Source organism: Falco biarmicus, chromosome 5 (genome assembly GCF_023638135.1).
Source record: "Falco biarmicus isolate bFalBia1 chromosome 5, bFalBia1.pri, whole genome shotgun sequence".
Taxonomy (NCBI): domain Eukaryota; kingdom Metazoa; phylum Chordata; class Aves; order Falconiformes; family Falconidae; genus Falco; species Falco biarmicus.
Window position 1 is genome coordinate 31,189,733 of NC_079292.1, and position 20,180 is coordinate 31,209,912.

General features: G+C 38.6%; 1 protein-coding gene across 3 annotated transcripts in view; it reads left to right on the forward strand.

Annotated features, from left to right (window-relative positions):
• The window catches only part of PPP1R12A (protein phosphatase 1 regulatory subunit 12A), a 121,897-nt gene that overhangs the window by 44,948 nt on the left and 56,769 nt on the right, over positions 1-20,180 (forward strand). For 2 of the 3 annotated variants that reach the window (XM_056338939.1, XM_056338940.1), the window contains exons 2-3: positions 171-301; positions 17,333-17,451. In XM_056338939.1, the coding sequence (XP_056194914.1) occupies positions 171-301; positions 17,333-17,451 (250 nt within the window). The remainder of the gene's footprint in view (positions 1-170; positions 302-17,332; positions 17,452-20,180) is intronic. The other variant, XM_056338941.1, reaches the window with a different exon arrangement.

A 20,180-nucleotide genomic window follows, 5' to 3' on the forward strand; every position in this document is an offset into this window, starting at 1 on the left:
TTCCCTCACATTCTTCCTGTCTTAACAGTCAAATCCTGACAAATAAACCCTACTCCCTCATCAGACCTGAAAATGCTTACCTTTTTTCCTGAAGGTGTTGCTTAAAGATGCACAGTGTTGTAGAATAGCTTTAATATGAACTTATTTCTTAAATCTTTCTTTCTTTATAGGCTTGTATAGATGATAACGTAGATATGGTGAAATTTCTGGTGGAAAATGGAGCAAATATTAATCAACCAGATAATGAAGGCTGGATACCTCTACATGCAGCTGCTTCCTGTGGATATCTTGATATAGCAGAGTAAGACTTTTTCCTCTTTTTTTTGAAATACATGTATTTTACTAATACATTGTTAGAGAGGCACTAGAAGCAGATGGCATTCATAAATTGTCTTTTTAGTTGCCTCTGGGATGTGCAGTGAGAGAGAATGCTTTTATATTATGCGTTGATTGTGAAGTGTGCCGTATGCATAACTACTTGTGCATTGCATTTTCTCTTTCTAGCTTTCTTATATTGTATCCTAGGTAGCTGTAAGACGTAAACATTTAAGACTGTTCATGGCTGCCAAATGATTTTTTTAAAAATTGTTTTCCTCTGTAGAAGGGTTGTTACGGGGGAAAGGCACAGAAAGTTCAAATTTACATTTCACTAGTAGTCTGAAACATTATCCCAGGATAAGTCTACAATGTAGGAAAGTAATTTTGCAATGGTATTTGCAGTCTTGAAACTTCTGTTTTTCAGGTGTGGTATAAAGTGGTGACTTTTGCTAATTATTTTGGCTGTGGAGCAAAATTTTGCAGTTGAAGTTAGATGCCTGTTATGGTATTAGTTAAAGCTTACTCAGTGCTAAATTCCAGGAGTGATTTTCTTGTTATTCTTGAAGCCTGTTGAGGGGCACTGAAGATACGCTAAAATCAAATTTTTCCTGAGGTTGTCTGGTTTGACCTGAAGTTATGATTAATTTGAGAAAATGTGTGGCGTATGTTGTTCAGGGTGCTGTTCTTGCAGTAAAAAAGTTAATGGTGTCTTTCTAAAGGCCCTTTGGGTAAACACAAAGTTCATTAGTTCTGCTAAACACAGTGTGATGTCTGATCCAGTGTAAGACCTGGATAAAATACAGAATGGTATTTTATCATGTAATTATGTTGCTGTACCAATTGCAGTGGCAAAAGATGGAAATTGTAAATTTAGGGAGTTGTTTATTGATGTTCTGTGAGTTTGAGAGTTTTGATTGCTTGAATCTTAAGGGAAGAGAAAAATTCTGGAGACTCTTGTATATTGTTTTCACTGGGAAAATTTTTTTTGGGGTGTTCGTACAGTGAAGTGTTTTGTATATCCTTTTTGTAACTGGGACACTGTGTCACTGCTGACTCCTGCAACCTGTCTTTCTACACTGTGCAGATGTTTGATGGTGTAATCTCCCTTGCATGCGTGCTGGAAAAGTTTACTTGTTGGCTATACTATGACAAGAATTTCTGTACAAACAGATAATATAAGCCTTTCTTCAGTTTAGTGAAGGTAAAACACCTGCCTTTTTTCAACAGTAGGAAAAAGTTGAATAAATGTTCTTGGTTTGGCATTGCAGCCTAATGTAGGCAGAAGTTTATGGAAGAGAGTGATGTCCCTTGTTCACAAGACACTTTTTCACTGTTGAGTATCTGAAATCTGTAATATTGTTAAAGACAGCCATGTGTTTTTCATACTCTCAGACAATACCTTTCTACATGTTTTCTGTAGATATCCTTGAAAAAAAAGAGATTATTGGAGTGTAATCCTGTGGGATGTGGGACATCTAAGCTGTTGGAAGAGCAGTGTTTTTAAGGTTCACAGAGTTTTGAAGATAAACTGTTCAAACAAATTCACACATACGGCTGAGAAGGGTAACCTGACTTGAATGGAGCAATATTTGTATCTAATGAGGCCCACGGAGTTTAGGTTTTCTTCAGACTGCTTCTCTAGGAGCTCAGCTTCAAATAATTTACAAAACTGACAGCAGAATTTGCAGCTGAGGCAAAACTGGGAAGATAAAAAGATGACCGAATAAATTACGAGAGGTTAGAGATTCGATTTTTATTTGGCCCATAGTACATGCTGGATCCAGCACCTTCTTTAGTGATGATGCATCTTTCTTGGGAAGCATGAGGATGTTTGTGTGTGTCTCTGTGGCTGAATCTGATACGTTTCATTTTTAGCACTAAATGTTCTGGTTCATGGAAGGGAGCATTTGATTTGAGTAAATATATAGTTCTGAAAAGATCACAGCTAATAGCTTGTCATCGTTCTGTCCTGTATGATATGTAGTAGCATTTTTGTTCAGAACTTCTTTTCATTTCCTATTTTCTCGCAAGGTGCAAGAGAGAGTCAGGGAATAGGTTCTGGTGTTTCCTAACTTTGTTAGTGAAGGGCTGTGAAGTCTCTGACCTGGGCTTCCCTTTTTCCTCCTCCTGTGAAACTGCTTGTTGCACAGCTTTGTAGAGCTTCCCAAATTGGAGGCTCGACAATCTATTTCTGCTTCCATCTTAAGTCTTCTTAGGACTTCTTTCAGATGTAAACAGGTGGAATGTATTTCTCTTGAAATCTGTAAAAATCCTCCAAATATGCAAATTTAGTTAATATACCGATTGTTTACAATGTTTATATTTTTATAATTAAGAAGAAAAATGTGGCTTGATAGCATACTTTCATTATTTCAAGTTTTCATATCTCAAAATCTAAAATTACATCTAAGAAAGCAACAGAGCGAGGGGATGGATATAATTTTTGTTTATGAAATGCATTTCTGCGTTTAGATTTTAATTTAGAGACTTTCTAGCACATCCTCAGCATGGTGACTATGTTCACCTTTCAACCTTAACATTCTTCATGTATGTGTGTACATCACTTTCTAAGCTTAAAAGAGGGGGAAAGAAAACAGAAGTTCTGTTAATGTTGCATGGTTACTCTTGTGTGATTCATCACTAGGATTAGAGTCTGTGCAGTATAACTGAGTTGGGGTGTGTTGAAGTTCATAGATCTATTAATAGGTTGTAAAACCTTGGTTCTGCTTTCAAAATAAAGAAAAGTTGAATCATTACAAACCTTTATAGTACAATCTTTGTGATAGCTTTTCTTCTTCTGGTGCCTTTTGACTTCCAGAGGATTATATTTGAGGTGGTTAATGTGTTTTTTATAGAGTGAGAAAGTTTTCTATTCGGACTGCTTTTATAATTGAGTCAGTACTCAATCTCACAGTTCAACTGCTCTTTCTGTGTTCCATCCATTTGCTTCTAACACCCATTTCCTACTATGTATGGTAAATGGGAATGACTGGGAGTCACTTTAGCTTGATACAGAACGGTGCCTGCCTGTTTGATCAATGTGGGAACCTTCCCATCTTGCTGTGCTTTCACTGGACACTTGATCCTCTTGTGTTCTCTCTCTCCCTCTAACATACACATTGTTCTTAGTAGCACCTGCTGCTGCTCAGATGTTCCCGAGTGAGTACACCCATGTGCCGGAGATCTGAGAGAAGTACAGTAGGTGGTAGGGAGCTTCTCCAAAAAACCTCTGGGTATCTCAGGGAGCCACCACTTCAGTCATGTTTTGGCACTGCTAATTGCTAATGGGCTGAGTGAATTGGTGCCATGGTTTTTATGTTGCTTTCGCTAACTGCACTGTCTGCCTAATGGACTTCTCACTGCAGGTACATTCCTTGTCAGCCTCCACTGCATTCACCAGTCCTGTGGCATCTTCTCGCATCTTTCCCATTTCAGTTTTCTCCTTTGGAACAACCACCTCCTCATGAATACACTTCCCATCTCCTCTAAATAATTCATCTTCCAGTTTAAGAAAGGTTAGTCTTATAGAACTTCAGGTAAAATACAGCAAGAGAACATAGTTTAGCATGAAAAAAGGTGTTAGCTGGTTGCGGGTGGAGAGTTGTGCTTTAAAGTAAAAGTTGCCATGGAGGACTGCTCCTTCTGTTTCCGTTGCTGTTTCTGAAATCCTTAAGTGCTGGAAGTGCTTCAGCTTACTAGAAATTCTTTGAATAGTTTAATTTAAGAATTGCCTACTTAAGTTAGTGTTCATCTAGTTTATGATCATGTGAAATAGCTTACAAGTAATTGTAATATGAACATGTTTTAAATTAAAATTCTTCAAAATTCCCCAAACAGGTGGATTTTGTATAGCATGTTCTCTTTTTCCATTCTTCTGTATTTTTTTAATATATATATGAAAGCTTTACACAAAGGAGCCTTTTTTCTTGATTGTGCTAGTATGAATTTAAAAGTCAGCATCAAATGTTTTGAAAGATTATAGCTATGTGGAAACAAAATTTAATGCAGTAGGAAATTTTGTGTACATTCTTTAAGATGGTATTTAATGGGTAGGACCCTTACATTTACCTTTGTAAAACCGTTGGGTGTAAACTACCTTTGTAAAACTGTTTGGGTATGTATAATTTTTTTTTTTATCTGACAGATCTCTTCTACAGTTGAAAAGCTTGTGTATTGTTTTGGTATCAGGCAATAAAGAAAATCCTTTTTAGAATGCAAAAAATGCAACAGAGGAGGAAAAACAGTGCAGAGTGGCATTTAAGAAACATAATTTTTAAATGCTTACTCTTATTTCTCTCTGCTTTGTGTTGTACCAGACTAATGTAAAATATATTTGAAATGGTAGAAATTTCTGTTCAAGAATTAGTTTTGTGGGCTTTGTACCATCCTACTTGTGAGTGTGTAGCTGATATGTTTTGAAGGTTGTTTGCAAGTATTTAGAGGTTACAGTACAGTTTTACTACTTAAATTTGAATGCTTTTTCATTTTTGCCAGAATGAAGGAAGGTGCATCTTTCAGCAAGTATAAGAAAAGCATTTTTCAAAAATAACTTAGTGACAGTTTTGTGCAAAAAAATACGAGGGGGAGGGAGGTGCCTCCTGAGGCAAGAATAGGGGGTTTTTATACCTTCATGCAGTGGGTACTGCCTCTGAGTAACAGTTTGCCGAACGTTGTTGTAGACTCTAAAATTTCTTACGGGTTCAAGGGATGAGAAATCCACCGAGGGTGGACTTAAAAAAAAACCCCAAACCAAACACAGAATACATACACATACGAATGGGATCTGGTTCAGAAAATCCATGAAAGTAGTTGAGAGACTGGAAAAGTATTACTGGAAAAAAACATGTATATGCCCTATTTTTATTCTTCTTGAAGATGTGCTCACTTTTGAAGACAAGCCAAGGTGTTAAAAGGATGTTGGGTCTGACTCAGTATGGTTGCTTTTATGTTTAGGAGGCATGTTTGATACACAGTTACACATACAGACCCTAAGACAGCACAGTTTCAAGACACGGCTTTATTTTACAGGTTTTCAAGGCTGAAACATGATTACAGTTAGAAAGAGTAACTTTTTAAAGTTCAGAGTCTCCTCACTCAGTTCATTTGGGAAGAGAGCAGCAGCTTTACCACTTCTGCTGCTCTAAAACCCAGCTCACCTGCTTTCCTTCCTGCCCAAAGTTTCCTGTTTTATCCCCTCCTTCCCCTAGCCTTTAAAGCAGACTTTAAAAGGCTTGTGCGTAACCACTGTCTTGCTGCTGCTGCCCATCTGTTTTTCCAGACTCCAGATAACTGAAAGTGAACCCAGCCAAACTAGTTTGCTGAAGCCTCAGCAAGCCATTGTCCCAGTATCTCTCTATTTTAGTAACAGACCATTAAGACTAAGTGAGTGATCGTTGTCTAGTATCCTGAGGAGAGACAGTCCTGCAGACCTGTAGTTGCATACATAGATGTTCAGTGATAGGTGGTTTACTTACAGCTCTAATTGCCTTGCAGGGACTGCTGTGGGTGCTGGGTGGTAGCGAGTCTTGCCTGTGGTACATGGATGGGACCAGTGCTCATGTGGCAACAGCTAGTAAAGGGTGTTCAGTGCAATTTCACAATATGCTTGATGTGATCTAACTTGAGACTACCGCAGAAATAGGCAGTCATTCCCTTCTCTCCTTGGTTTTCCCTCCTCCACAGGCTCTTACCCCCTCTCTCGCATTATCTAATGATCACACAACAATGTGGGAACTATTAGCTTAAGACTAGCCTTCAGGGAGTTTGGAAGGTTTACTCTCTTTCGGATAAGTAAGCTGATCTAGTTTGCCAGCAGCAGTTGGCATAGATATGCAGGTATTAAAAAAAAAAAAAAATAGTCTGGGCTGCTTTTCAGACATAGCTTGTACCTCTGATCAGAAGCCTGGCTGTGGAGAGCTGCCTGTGCTGAGGTGAAGTCCTCTCCTTCATCTCCCACCTTGCGAGCCTGAACCAGTTGGTACTGTTGAATGTTCTTCCATGATATCTGAGGGTAGTGCCACAAAATACGTTTCAAAACAGTAGTTTCTAATCCATTTCTAAGTTTTAATAGCTGAATCATCTGGAGCTTTTACTTACTGCAGTGGTTTTGATCTAAACTTTTTTTGCTATACCCCATTATAATCTCAGAAAAACAAGACATTATTTAGGCAAAGCAGACTGATAAAAATGTCAAGGATGGCTCCCATCTCCTTTAGCTTTGTTAGCAGTTATGGTTTTAACTAACTGAATACGAAGTGATGTTATTAGTGATACATTCAGAAATGGATTTTTGGAGGATAGTCAGAAGTTTGGATGTATGAATGACAAGGTGAAGCTGGTGGTCTGATGTAAAACCATATGCAAATTGATTATGTGAGATGATACAGGGTTTGGTCTGGTAGAGAATGCTACAAGGTGAGTCAGCGTTTCTGTCAGGATGCAAGATGTTTCTTTAAATGACACAGGGAGGTGTTAACTGGAGGGGTAGAATTAAAAGGAAGAAGGACCAAAGATGAAACTTAATACAACCTACTCAACAAATGGGAAGGGGACTTCAGAAGGATACATTGTAAAAAAAGCCAGGTGACAAAATAAAAGCAGGCAAAGGAGGTTTATTATCAAACAAAGAACAGCTCTTCTAGAAGGATGACTTCTTACAAGTTGACACTGGTAGAGACGCAACGTTTATTGTGAGAGCTGTGAAAAGGTCACCTCAGGCTTTGGAAGATAGTTTCGGTTAATTTGTCTGTCTTTGCTGCCTTGTTTCTTTCTGGAAGAAGAGATTGAGAATAACAATATCGGGAGAGAAAATATGCTAGTCTTTTCCCCTCTCCCCCAAATCAAAGTGCAGTGTTCATTCTTTATGAGCAACATAAAAGTTTCTCCTCCTCCAAACATGTATTTACATATCTGCAAGGATAAAGCTAAATTCTATCAGAGAAAATAATGGAGAAACTTGAAGATCAGTGAGCTAGTGTCATTTGGCATCTTCTATCATGAAGATGTGCTGTGGCAGTGTACTGTTTTCAACATGTTTTTGCTGCATATATGTATGTTTTAAGAATAATGAAACACTTAAGTTGTTTAGGTGGATGGTGAAATTCCCTTTTCAAAGTAATGATCATTATGTGGTAGAGTTTAACCTTTTCTGCTGTGTAGTTGTGATCTGATGTTTGGATAAAAAACAGCTGGCAGAAATATAATGTAAGATATGGTTGATGGATTAGAGGAAGTTATAGGACCTAACTGATTTGATACCTGTTTGTTCAGCTGAGAGAGTCTACGAGAGCGGGTCACTCTAGGATGCACAAAGACAGTGTGTAGCTGATGGCTTCACATTGGATTACTGTGCGCATCTCCACTTGTGACCCTAAATATTTGTTAGTAAGTATATTGCATTTCTGTTCTTCTAAAGATAAATTTACTAAACCTTTAAGTTCAGAGTTATCTTCTTCAGGCACATAAGATTTAGTGGAAGGTATATTTTTTCTTTTAATATGCTTTAGCAGTTCCCTGCATCTAATGAAAAGTTAAGGGACTGATGCCTGATGCAAAGCTCAGAGCAGTCTTAATTTTTGGCTGAAAAAGAACTTGAAAGTGCAGCTCATGTCTAAAAAAAAATCCTCCTTTGAGAAATTATGTGCATAGGAAAGATCTTACTTGTTTATCACAGAGCATTGGTTTTATTGGTATCCTCTTGAATGTGATAGCATATGGAAGCCTGGGACCTCAGGCAGACTGCTGAGAAACGTAACATCAGGTCCTCCCTGGATAATGTAACTTCCTGTTGACCCCGATGGACTCCTGTTTTTCTAGGTATGACTAGAACATGGGAGAGCAGCTCCAAATACATGAGCAACCAGGTTTTGAATTGATCAAGTGCTTGATAAGTGTGGTATACTGTGACTTGTGAGAGCCTCATCGATTAATTCAAAATTGTTATTTTTAGAGGCAGCGATAGATTCTTCTTAGGCTGTGGAACCTGTGGAATTGTTAGTGCTGTTAAATATTGAATATAGTATTTATTCAGTTACCTGATAAAAAATTTAATTCACAGTAAATTTGGGGTTGAGTGTTTTCTAGGAGAAAACATGGGTGTGGTGTAGATTGCTACTGTGCATCTCAATTCTTATTTTCTTTCAGCTTTTACTTGAGTGTTTTTCTCTATTGTGTTTGACCCTTTTCTGCCATGTACAGTAGACTTTCTAATGACACTAACGCAATTTATGACCTACTTATCCTTTCTTGCAGCTGTGTCTTTTGTTAGATGTCCTAAACTACGTCATTGAAGCACAGATGATCCTAATCTGTGTGTATTTTTTCTAGTCTTACCCTGACTGAGGCAGGATAAAAGCTGCTTGAATTCTTCTGAAATCCTTGTAAATATAGCATGGTATCTCTATAAACAGAAGGCTGCTGTGCATTGGTGTGTGTGAGTTACCTGGATACAATTCAGACACCAAGACACAAAAATGTAGGGTTTTTTTGTAACAGCAGATATCACAGGAAAAGTATAAAAAAAGCAATTACTTGAAACCTCTTGATTACGGTTGAGGCACTGCTTATCAGATTTGAATAAAGAGTAAGAGTTTCTTTTGGAAGAAATGTGTTTTGAAGGAAGTTGAAAGTGGACTGGACAGGCAAACAACTGCTATGAGTTGCAGATTGCTGATACCTAACAAGGGGTCAGACTGAGTTCAGTACTACTGATGATGCTAAAAGCTGCACTGTGATAGTAATGTTGCATCACAGGGAGATTTGGTCACTCCATTATAATTACAAATAAAATAAGTTCTGTGATGGAGTGATTATATCTATGCTAATATCTGTTTAAACATAGTAAAATAATTGATCTTGGTTAAGTTTTTCTGATAGAAACGCCACCACGTGGCTGTTGGAGGACAATAAGCTTGTTTAATTAGGTCCATACTCATTAACTTCTGCTGAAATAGGAAGCAGCAGCTAAAAATCAGAATCTGTGGTGCTGCTGTAGTCAAATACAGCAATGCTACTGTTGGCACAAGGCAGGAGGGACAGTGAGCTAGTGGTGCGATCACCTCTTGTTGGTGAGGAATTAGCTGAGGAAGGTGGGCAGCAGCATAGTTTTCCTTCCTCCTCTTTTTCTGCCTCCATGCTGTTGTTACCTTTTCTTCTAACCCTCGTAACTCAATCCCAAATACTCACTTTGATGACACATTCATAAATCACCACAAATGCTTGGAGACTTGCTATAGGAAAGCATCCTGAGCCACAGAGTTCTGTGAGCTAGAGTTACTTTATGTACTCTTCTGCAGCTGCAACAAGTTATTTTTCAAACTCAACACTCATGTTTGCACTATAGGGTGCAGACTTCAAAGTAAAGGAGAGAAACACTTGTTCACAAAGTGCAGAGTGAAATTAGCATTTGACATACACTTTAAAAATAGTTTTTGTTTAGCCTTATTTCTTTTCTGCTGAAGTTTTTTGCCCTGTATTAATCCTGGCATTACCAGACTCCATGGGGGTTTTTTTGGTGATTTGTTTTTGGTGTTTTTTTTAAAATAGGTTATAGCATGTGCTTCCCTATATAGCTTTCTTCCCGTTTCCTACTTTTCTCACTCACTGTTTACTTTAACCTAAATGTTGCTCTGCTACCTGTCATATGTCTTTCCTCTGTATGAATATGGTAAAATATGAAGGCTTAGTTGCTTCTCATATGCTGCAAGTAGGAATTTTTCCTGTTCCATCTTTGTACTGTTAATGTTTAGGTGGCCGCCTACGTACAAATATTTCTAGAGCTTATTGCTGGCATTTTTCGGAGGTTTCTTGGAACACAGGAGGAGTAAAACTAACCAGATACTGTTATCTATGCTGTTTTTTCAAAGCTTCTGCATACCAAGACGGAAAACAGATGTGATTCTAGTTGCTGTGCTTTCTTGGACATGCAAGTTGCGGTGGAGGCTGGGGACAGCCAGCTATGTGCAGAGCTCAGTGGTGTGTTCCTATGTTGTGGCGTGTTTGGTTCATAAACGTAAATATGTTTTTCATATAAGTACAGTATTTAGGATTTATAGAAAGTGCTGTTTGCATAGGGGGAATTTTTTTTCTCATTGCTTGGCTTACTACTTTGATAACTTTGGGTGTATTTGACAATTTTGAAGTGAAGATATGTGTCTGTCCGAGATGCCTTTTGTAACACCTTCATGAGGGAGAATCAGAGACTGGATTTGCTGCTATCTGGAGGAGCTCTTGCATATTGAAAGATATAAAAAGTCTTTTCAAACTGGGCCATAATTTAGAAAAGCACATATGCTGAAATCTGGATTAGGCTGGTAAAAACTGAAAATAAATGCCCCTTTATGTTTGTTCCAAATCATTTGGCCATTTGTTTCTCAACTTTTTTTATTCCTTTTTTTAAATATCTGTAGCTATCTGAAATTCTCAACGCTTGTATTCTGCAAGAGGAAATAATAAATCCACCTCAGATCTCATGTTGATATCAGCTGTCTTAAAATAATCAGTCACGTATTTCAAGAAAAATACCTAGTTTTGCCAAATAATCCTAGTTGGCCTTATTTAACTTGGTGTTCTGTGTAGCTGCTGGCTGATGATACTGCTCATAGGGGGAGCATTCCTGTTTAAAAAGTGCTGCTGCTTTTTTTTTTTTTTTTTTTTTTCCAGAGAGAATATTCTGGAATTTGCAAAGAAACATAACCTTAAAAGTGCTAGAGTTTTATCATTATTTTATTTTAATTTAAATTCCATCACAAAAGCCTGTCTTCTTGTGTCAGTTTCTATGCAGTTAAATGTTTAGAGGCAGAAGGTTGAGGTACACTAGGAGTTGAGAGCATGGAATGGTGTTTTGCAGAGTGCCTGAGTAAGACATCCCTATGAGTTTGACTTAATTGCTTTTCAGGTAATTTGATTTATTCTATATCAGTCGTAAAATCATGCAGGAGAAAGTATTCTTGGCCCAGTTGAATTTGTACAGTTTTGTTCCAGTATTTACTATGGAGCCTTTATTTTCTTCGGTAAATCATAGATCCAGGACAAAAGACAACTGCAGGAGTAGCTCAGCTGTGGAGAATGGAGGACAAGGGAAATTACCTGTAGGTCGTTGTGGAAGAGGATGAGTAGATCCCCTGTTGTGCTGTGCAGCATGCCACTGCCCAGGCAAGCAGGGCCCCTCTGTGCCTTGCCAGACCTGCCAGCCACCTCCACTGTGCCGCGCACATTTTAGTGCTCTCCACCAAATGCTTACAAGGGTTACAATATGTATTTCAAAAAGATTGAAAATGTGACTTTTTACAGTTACATTTATATGGGTTTTGAATTATGTGTTTAAAAGCAAGTGTGAAGGGTGCATGAGAGGGTGTTTGAGGAACGGCTGGGTACTGGCTGTTCGCTCATATTCAGCCAATGAACATTTTTCTTGAAACTTGCCCACTGACACAGGGTGTATACATATTATGTACAACAATAGAATTTAGCACAATGTTATTCTAATGCTATTGTATTTGCTTCAAGTTTGTATAATTTAAGATCTTTTTCTAAAAAAAGAAAAAGGCTAGGCCTTTCTTTAATATGTTATTTTGAGAAGTGCCCCTTAAAAATTCAAGAATCACAGAAGCTGTAACTTTAGCACAAACCAACCCAAACTAACAAAACCAGACCCAGACCAAAACCACTTTTGAGAAGGGCTGGGGAGCTTGAGGTTGCATTCTACTTCTGTCTGAGTTAATAACAACATTGTTAGGAATTGAAATTTGAAGTGAAACTCCTCTGCAGGGAGAAAATATTTATAGGAATATTCCCAGACACGCAAACCAATAGGAGGTCTGAAAAGGATCAGGTGTCACAGTTTTAGTGTACTGCAACTTAAAAAATAAAAAGTCAGAAACAGCGATGTTAAAATTTTACATTTTTTGTTTGTTAAATATCTCATGACATTATTTGGTCAGATTATGGATGTCTTTTTATTAGTAATTTGAATGGTTCACAAATATATACTTTTAAAAGTGTATCGATGCTTTATATTTTTAAAAAAACAGTGAAATAATTCTGAAAGGCATTTTAAAAGAAGGCAATTAAAATATGTATTCCAAAGATGTGCAAGTTTCTATTTTGTTGTTACATCCTGTGGACTGTGGGGCAGATTTTATTTTCATTGTTTCTTCAAGTGATGGCTTGCACAGATGCATGAACACAGTGACACTTTTCCTGTCTTTGGCTCCCTGTTACCATTCAGTTAACACACTCGTGGAATTAATTTGAACTCGATCTATGGATTTAAAAAAAACAAAACAAAACAAAACCAGCTGGATTTAGATTAAATTGCTGATTAGTTAAAAGCTGTTGGGAGACCAGTTTTGCTGTTGGTTAGTACCCCCACTAGCAATTAAGCCATGTCTCCCTGGAAGACCACGCTAAACATGTTTATTTTAAATGTATATACAATACATTGAACAGCAAGAGATTTTTTTAGGAGGGTCCCTGTCTTCATGTTTTTGGAGTTAGAGACTGCTGTCCAGTCTTCTGCCTAGTCTGATGGGTCCTCTTGTTTTCACTAGTGAGTCTCCAGCGAGCTCAATAAGAATTCTCATTAAACTGAATCAATTCAGCAGCCACTTCTCTGCCCTGCCTTGTGCTTGCCACCATTCTGGTGACCTTCAGGTTCAGCGAGTACTTGAAGTTAATTATATCCCTAATGACTTCACAAACTTGTTTCCAGATACTGTGAACTGGGGCAAGGTTTGAATGTAAACATATGCCCCTCTTTCTGTTGCAGAGATAAAAAATACTAAAATGTTATCTGTAGCATATCTTGTCTGCAGCTGACAAACTTCAGTAAAGCCAAAGTCTGAGCATCTTCCAGATTCTTAAGTTCTAAATTCACAAATAAGACTCAAGTTTGTATGTAACTGTCTTCAGAGAGAGGTGTCTTCCTGTCCACTTACTTTGTGTGTCTATATGCATTTTGTTAAGACTTACACACACACACACATATCAGCTGTAAGGGGTTTTTTGTTGGTTTGGGTTTTTTAATTCAGATTGTAGACCAAGTTCCTAGTTAAAATTTTTAACTTCAGGTTCCTGAGCTTCATTTTGGTGTTGACTGTTTGGCTTTTGCACAGTAATTTCAGGGCGTTGTTACTTACTGTCTCAGAGATAACTGAGATTCCAACCCTTCACGAAAGTTATTTTTCGTAATATGACGGGAGAGAATCTGGGTTTCATAATAATTATAGAAAATAAATATTTCATGTTTTCTTTCAAGGTGGTTAATTTCAATCTACAATAGCTTTGAGGAATATACAGCAGTGATTCCTAAATAAGACAAATTTCAAGTAGAAGTAGTATTTTTGTCTTCATAAAACAGTGGTATCAGAAAGCAAACTTGTTCTTCCAGTCGTACCCAGACTGCTTAATACTCATCATGGAAACATCAGGGCAAAACATCAGGAATGACTGTTTTATTTTCCTGCTCCTGTACTTCCTGGTATTCCAGGGGTACTTGGAATTCCCTATACTTAAACTACAAGAGTGTCTAAAAGAGGTACCTTTAGCTTCAGTGTCAACACTTGAAAGCTTGCAGCTCCAAAAATAAACATGGTATGGATCAAGCTACTGTTTCCTTCGCATTTATTTATATTTTGAATGCGCACCTACCAGAATATTACAGAAATTATTGGATTTTCTGAATTATTCTTCTGTAGCTGTCTGTTGAACATGGCTATTTTGCAACAAGTGAATTACAAAACACAGAAATTTAATTGCTATACCAAAAGCTTTTGTAAGTAGGTGACCGATGGGAGTCCTATATGTTTTTATTTTTCCTCTGCATCCAACTTCGTAAAAAGCACCTTTTTCTGAACATGGTATCCAAGGACATGGTTCTGGACTTTTTATTACACAGCTCCAATTTCCTTTTCACTGCATGCAAATAGCTGTATCAATTTAATATCAGCTGAGGAAATTAAAGTTATATTATGTTTACTTTAGAAAGACGGAATTTCAAGATGAAGGTAACACTTGTTTAATAAAGTTAAACAAGCAATTATTTGCCTTCCCCACCACCCCATCCTCAAACTTGGATGACTTTTAAAATACACATACGTACCTACACACAATAATATGCTGTTGCATGCGGAGGATTTACTAGATGGTACCAGAAATACTGAAATGTCAAATATACCCATATTTGAAGTCATACTATAAGTTTTAACTAACATTAAGTCAAAGTAAAGTTTGTTTGGAAGGTAATTAAAAAAAACCCAAAACAAGACAAACAACCAAACTTTCTGATCTTTAGGATTATTCTGGTACTGGCTTCTGCTCAGTTACGCATTACAAACAGAGGGCATCATTCTCCTAGTCTTGTTTACCAAGGCTGTTCGCTTTCTGTATGTGATGCAGAGTCAAGTTACCTACATGTCTGAAAGGATTGCTCTTCTTTCCCTTGGTAGTGCTAGGTTACCTAATAAAACCTAAAATCCTTTAGGCACCAGGATGACTTCATGCACCATCTGAACCCTGTCATTGGTTTGCTGAAACTGTTTTTACTGCAAATGAAGATAAACAAATGCATAAACTTCCAGGACAGAGGCGTCTGTTTCTGAATGATGTGGCAAACAGAACAAACGTGGATTTTATTACCAGGCTTAAAAGGTGTCTTTAAAATAGTTGTGTTTTGAATAATTTGGTTTATACTGGGTATTGCTCATTCACTGCAAATTTACTTGAGGGAATCGCTGTTAATTTTTTGTCGGGGGTGGCAGAGGAGAGGCCTACTTGGAGTGTCTGAAGGAAGATTAGGAAAGAGCCCTTCTCACTTTCCTAGCGAGGAGCATGCTGCCTTTCATCTTTCTTCTGTTTCTTACATCCCTTTAAAGCCTGTGAGCTCACGGCAGGTTCACCCATCCTTCTTTGCTGACCCAGGAGAACCAAAGCCCTGTAAGCGTGTGCAAAGCGGAACTCAGATAACTCTCCTTCTCCGACCCTACTAATCCTCCTAGTTCTGCTGATCTGATTTAGGCCTGTAAGCAGCTTCATTTTTGGGGTCTGCTTTGAGGGATCATTTGATCATGAAATTGTTCATATATCTGAATAATAACTTTCTGAAATGCTACTGTAGCCTTTTGTGCATTCCCTACACTTTCTTACAGATTTCTTCTTTTATCATGTCTGTAAGTTATTGACCCGCTTGACCAAGTAGAACCACTTCAATGAGAGATGTTTTTCTACAAAAGTAGGTATCGTGGAAACAGGCAAAAATCAGGTTTTTTAAACATAATTTTTTTCATGTCTGTATTAGAAGAAACAGGCTGAAAGAACATGAATGTTGACTTGGGACTTTTTTATAAAGATATATTTTGTCAGTGATTGACTTTGGTTTTGAATCGACGTTTTGACTTTGTAAGAAAGTTAGCGTCCCCACTGCTGGTTTTGCCTGTTCAGTAGATACCTTGCATAGCAATTGCCTGATCTGTAACCTGGAAGGGTATGTCGCCATTAGAACAGTTCAGTTGGTATTGTTGAGAAATGTTAATTCGTATTACTTTTTCATTTCCACTGAAGTCAAATCTTTAAACTGGAGAAAGGTAGGGGTCACATCAGTACTTTTTAAGAGGAACGATGTACAACCAGCACCACATACCAGCATCAAAGTTAGTGGTGGCAACTGATGATGCATGTCCCAGGAGATGTGGTTACACTTCTGAGAATTAATTTGCATTTTGTGATCTGTCAGTTCTTACCTGTCCTTGACATAATTACAGAGCTTTAATAACAAGTTCTGTTTTAGTCATAAATTAAAAAATAGACATCTGTAAGAGTACTTGATGCTGAATTATTGAATAAAGATAAGGAAAACAATGCCTCTAGATCTGGAATCTGCAATTGTTAATTGGCAATAGTTAAGCAGAAATATTTCAAAGCATTTGTAGTAGTGTTGGATTAATTTTGTGATTGGCTTCTGCGTAATTTGACATTTTGCAATAACAAGGTTTGATTCCATACACCTGTTACCAAATCGATAACTAGTTCCTCAGGTGTGAGTATTTACTGGTTTATTTGTATTTTTTTCCCAAATATATGGAAAGTGTAAATTAAGCTCTGCAAGGCAGAAGGTATGTTTGTAGGTTTTTTGCTTGTGTTGAGTCCTGTCATGGCTCAAACTTTTGAATTTGATAGGGAAGTGGAAATGTTACGGTCAGAAGGTGTAAGACCGATCTGTATTGATGTTTTAATAGGTGTTCGTTGTCTACTTAGAAACAGTGTTTTAAGCTGTATGTTCTCAGTAACTTTATAGGCTTACAGTTTAATACAATGAAATGACTTAATCCTTTTGTGACTTGTTGTTGGAATTGATCCATTTGACTTAATTGGAAATTCAGAAATAAATTCCAGAGTCTGGATTGTTGATTCCTGAGACAGTAGTACTTCAAGTAAGAAAACACTTAGTGGGATTGGAACAGCGTGTGAAGCACTGCTTCCTTTCTCCCCCTTGCCCCTTTCCCCACTGAAATCTGACCTTATGAATACTGAGGAGCACAGTTGATTCTAGTTTTATTAACTTTATGAAGCTGCCTCAGAGACCAGGAGTCATGATTCTGGCATAGTATAGAAGCATAATGTGCCACCAAATTTGGAAGCTCTAGGAAGAGTGGCTTAATATGAGGAGCTCATGGGAATTGGTGGTTCAATCTCTGTTCACCTTTGTTCGCTTTTGTTTGTCCTCTAGCCGTTTTCTTCTTTCAGTTCTTGCAAGTATGTTTTTAAATATGTCAGGAGTCTTTGTGGCAAACTGAAGAGCAGATGGAGGGCTATTTGTATTAATGGGTATTATGATGAAAAGATGTAGAGGTGCTTGGGGTTGTAGGCAGTCATGAGGGTTTTTACTTACACCTAATATAGTTGTTTCTGTTAATTGTACGTGTACATGCATATACCCGTTGTATATGATATCCTAGTGGCTGGTGGGGGTTTTTTGCATCAGCTTTACTATTTTGCTTACTGTTTGTTTTTCTATTGGCAGGTATTTAATTAGTCAAGGAGCACATGTAGGAGCTGTAAATAGTGAAGGAGACACCCCATTAGATATTGCTGAAGAAGAGGCAATGGAAGAGCTGCTTCAGAATGAAGTAAATAGACAAGGTAATTTTGAACATGGAGGGATGTTTTTTTATATTGGACACTAAATATATTTTCAAAAACATGCTAAATCAGGAATTTTAAGGTCACTCAATTTATTTTCTGAAGAGAATTGTCAATGCAATGTGCAGTGCTCAAACTGTCCTTTAGGTGTTTTTACTCAGCCAAGCCTCATGTGAAGAAAGAGGTCAGAAGTGCTGAATCCAGGTGCTGACTGAATTTCTACAGTCACTTAACAGAATTTAGGTGGTTTTCAGCTACTATGGATGGTATTCAGTGCATCTGGGATATAGACTTCTGTATTCCAGCTTTAGACTATAACTGAAGAGATTCCTGCCTTAGAGGGGAGAGAAATAGTCACTTTTAGGGTGACTCAGATGTCAGTTTTAGGATGAGGTGAATGTAGCCCGAAGGTAACTTTTTCTTTCCGTTGACCACAAGAAAGCCTAGAATAACTAAACCAAAGGTAAACAACTATACTGTATGCCATAAATCACCCTGTGTGTCTATTCTGACCTTTTGAATGCCCTTCTAAAATGCCAAATGTCTGAAATTATTCCTTGGAATAAGGAGTCTTACATTGCACTTGTGGTATGACTGAGAACCTATCACAAACCTTTAAGTTAGCTTCTAAAGGGATAATGCAGGTTGTTTTAAAATACTGAATTTCACTTGCTGTGTAAAATGTGTTTTCCAAGCATTCCTCTTAAACTTTTATGTCAGTTGGCTTGCTGACAAGCTAAAGGATTTTTCAGAAGACTGGTCTTTCTCAGATGGTTTGAAAAATATATTGGCTGAACAGGGCACCATATCAGGTGAGAAAAAACTTGCTAGGGCTGTGTTTCAGAATGGTGTGACCTCCCTCTGTGGAGAACAGGAACTGGATGCTGTCCTGAGGACTGACCGCACTGTGAACATCCCTGACAGCATTTGTGCCTTCCTGGTTGTAACTGGACACTAAAGCCTATGGTTCAGTATATAGCCTATACATTTTATTTATTTTATATAAATAGATATGTGTATATATGCGTACACATACATATTTAAGAATGCATTTATATATACATATTCTACCTACCTTGTTTTGCTGTTAGACCACTTAGGAGTTTCAGTTTCACAGAAGCAGGGAAGAAGGCATGCAGCATCTCTACTGAATTTGGAAGCATAAAATCATACAAAGGTTTGGGTTGGAAGGGACCTCAGAGATCATCTAGTTCCAACCCCCCTGCCATGGGCAGGGACACCTTCCACTGGACTGGGTTTTTCAAAGCCCCATCCAGCCTGCCCTTGAACAGTTCCAGGGACAGGGCATCCACAGCTTCTCTGGGCAACCTGTTCCAGTGTTTTACCACCCTCACAGTAAAGAATTTCTTCCTAATATGTAATCTACCATCTTTCAGCTTAAAGCCATTACTCCTTTTCCTGTTGCTACAGGCCTCTGTAAAAAGTCCCTCTCCAACTTTCTTGTAGACTCAGTTTAGGTACTGGAAGGCTGCTGTAAGGTTTCCCTGGATCCTTCTCTTCTCCAGGCTGAACAACCCAACTCTCTCAGCCTGTCTTCATAGGAGAGATTCTCCAGCCCTCTTGATTATCTTCATGGCTCTCCTCTGGACTGACTCCAACAGGTCCATGTCCTTGTTGTGTTGGGGGTCCCAGAGCTGAACACAGTACTCCAGGTGGGGGTCTCAGGAGAGTGGAGTAGAGGGAGAGAATCACCTCTGTCGACCTGCTGGTCACACTTACTTTGATGCAGCCCAGGATATGGTTGGCTTTCTGAGCTGCAGGTGCACATTGCTGGGCCATGTTGAGCTTCTCATCCACAAACACCCCCAAGTCTTTCTCCTCAGGGCTGCTCTCAATTCATTCTTCACCCAGCCTGTATTTCTGGTTGGGATTGCCCCAAACCATGTGCCAGACCTTGCATGGGCCCACCTCTCAAGCCTGTCAGGGTCCCTCTGGATGGCATCCCCTCCCTTCAGCGTGTCAAGGGTGCCACACAGGTTGATGTTGTCAGCAAACTTGCTGAGGGTGCACTTCATCCCACCATCCGTGTTGCTGATATGGATGTTAAAGAGTGCCGGTCCCAACACCAGCCCCTGAGGAATGCCACTCGTCACTGGTCTCCACTTGGACATCAGGCTGTTGACTGCAACTCCTTGAGTGTGACCATCTAGCCAATTCCGTATCCACAGAGTGCTCCATCCATCAAATCCATGTCTCTCCAGTTTAGAGACAATGATGTTATGCAGGACAGTGTCAAATGCTTTGCACAAGTTCAGGTAAATGACATCAGTTGCTCTTCCCTCATCGACTAATGCTGTAACCCCGGCATAGAAGGCCACCAAATTTGTCAGGCAGTTTGCCCTTAGTGAGGCCATGTTGGCTGTCACCGATCACCTCCTTACTTTCCATGTGTCTTGGCATAGTTTCCAGGAGGATCTGCTTCATGATCTTGCCAGGCACGGAAGTGAGACTGGCCGGCTTGTAGTTTCCCGGGTCTTCCTTGTTTCCCTTTTTAAAAATGGGGGTTATGTTTCCCCTTTTCCATTCATTGGGAACTTCACCAGACTGCCACAGTTTCTCAAATATGATGGATAGTGACTTAGCACTTCGTCTGCCAGTTCCATCAGGTCCTATGGACTTGTGCCCTTCAGGTTCCTTAGATGTTCTTGAACCTGATCTCCTACAGCAGGTGGTTCTGAAGGTGTAAGAACTAAGGGCATTCACCTGTG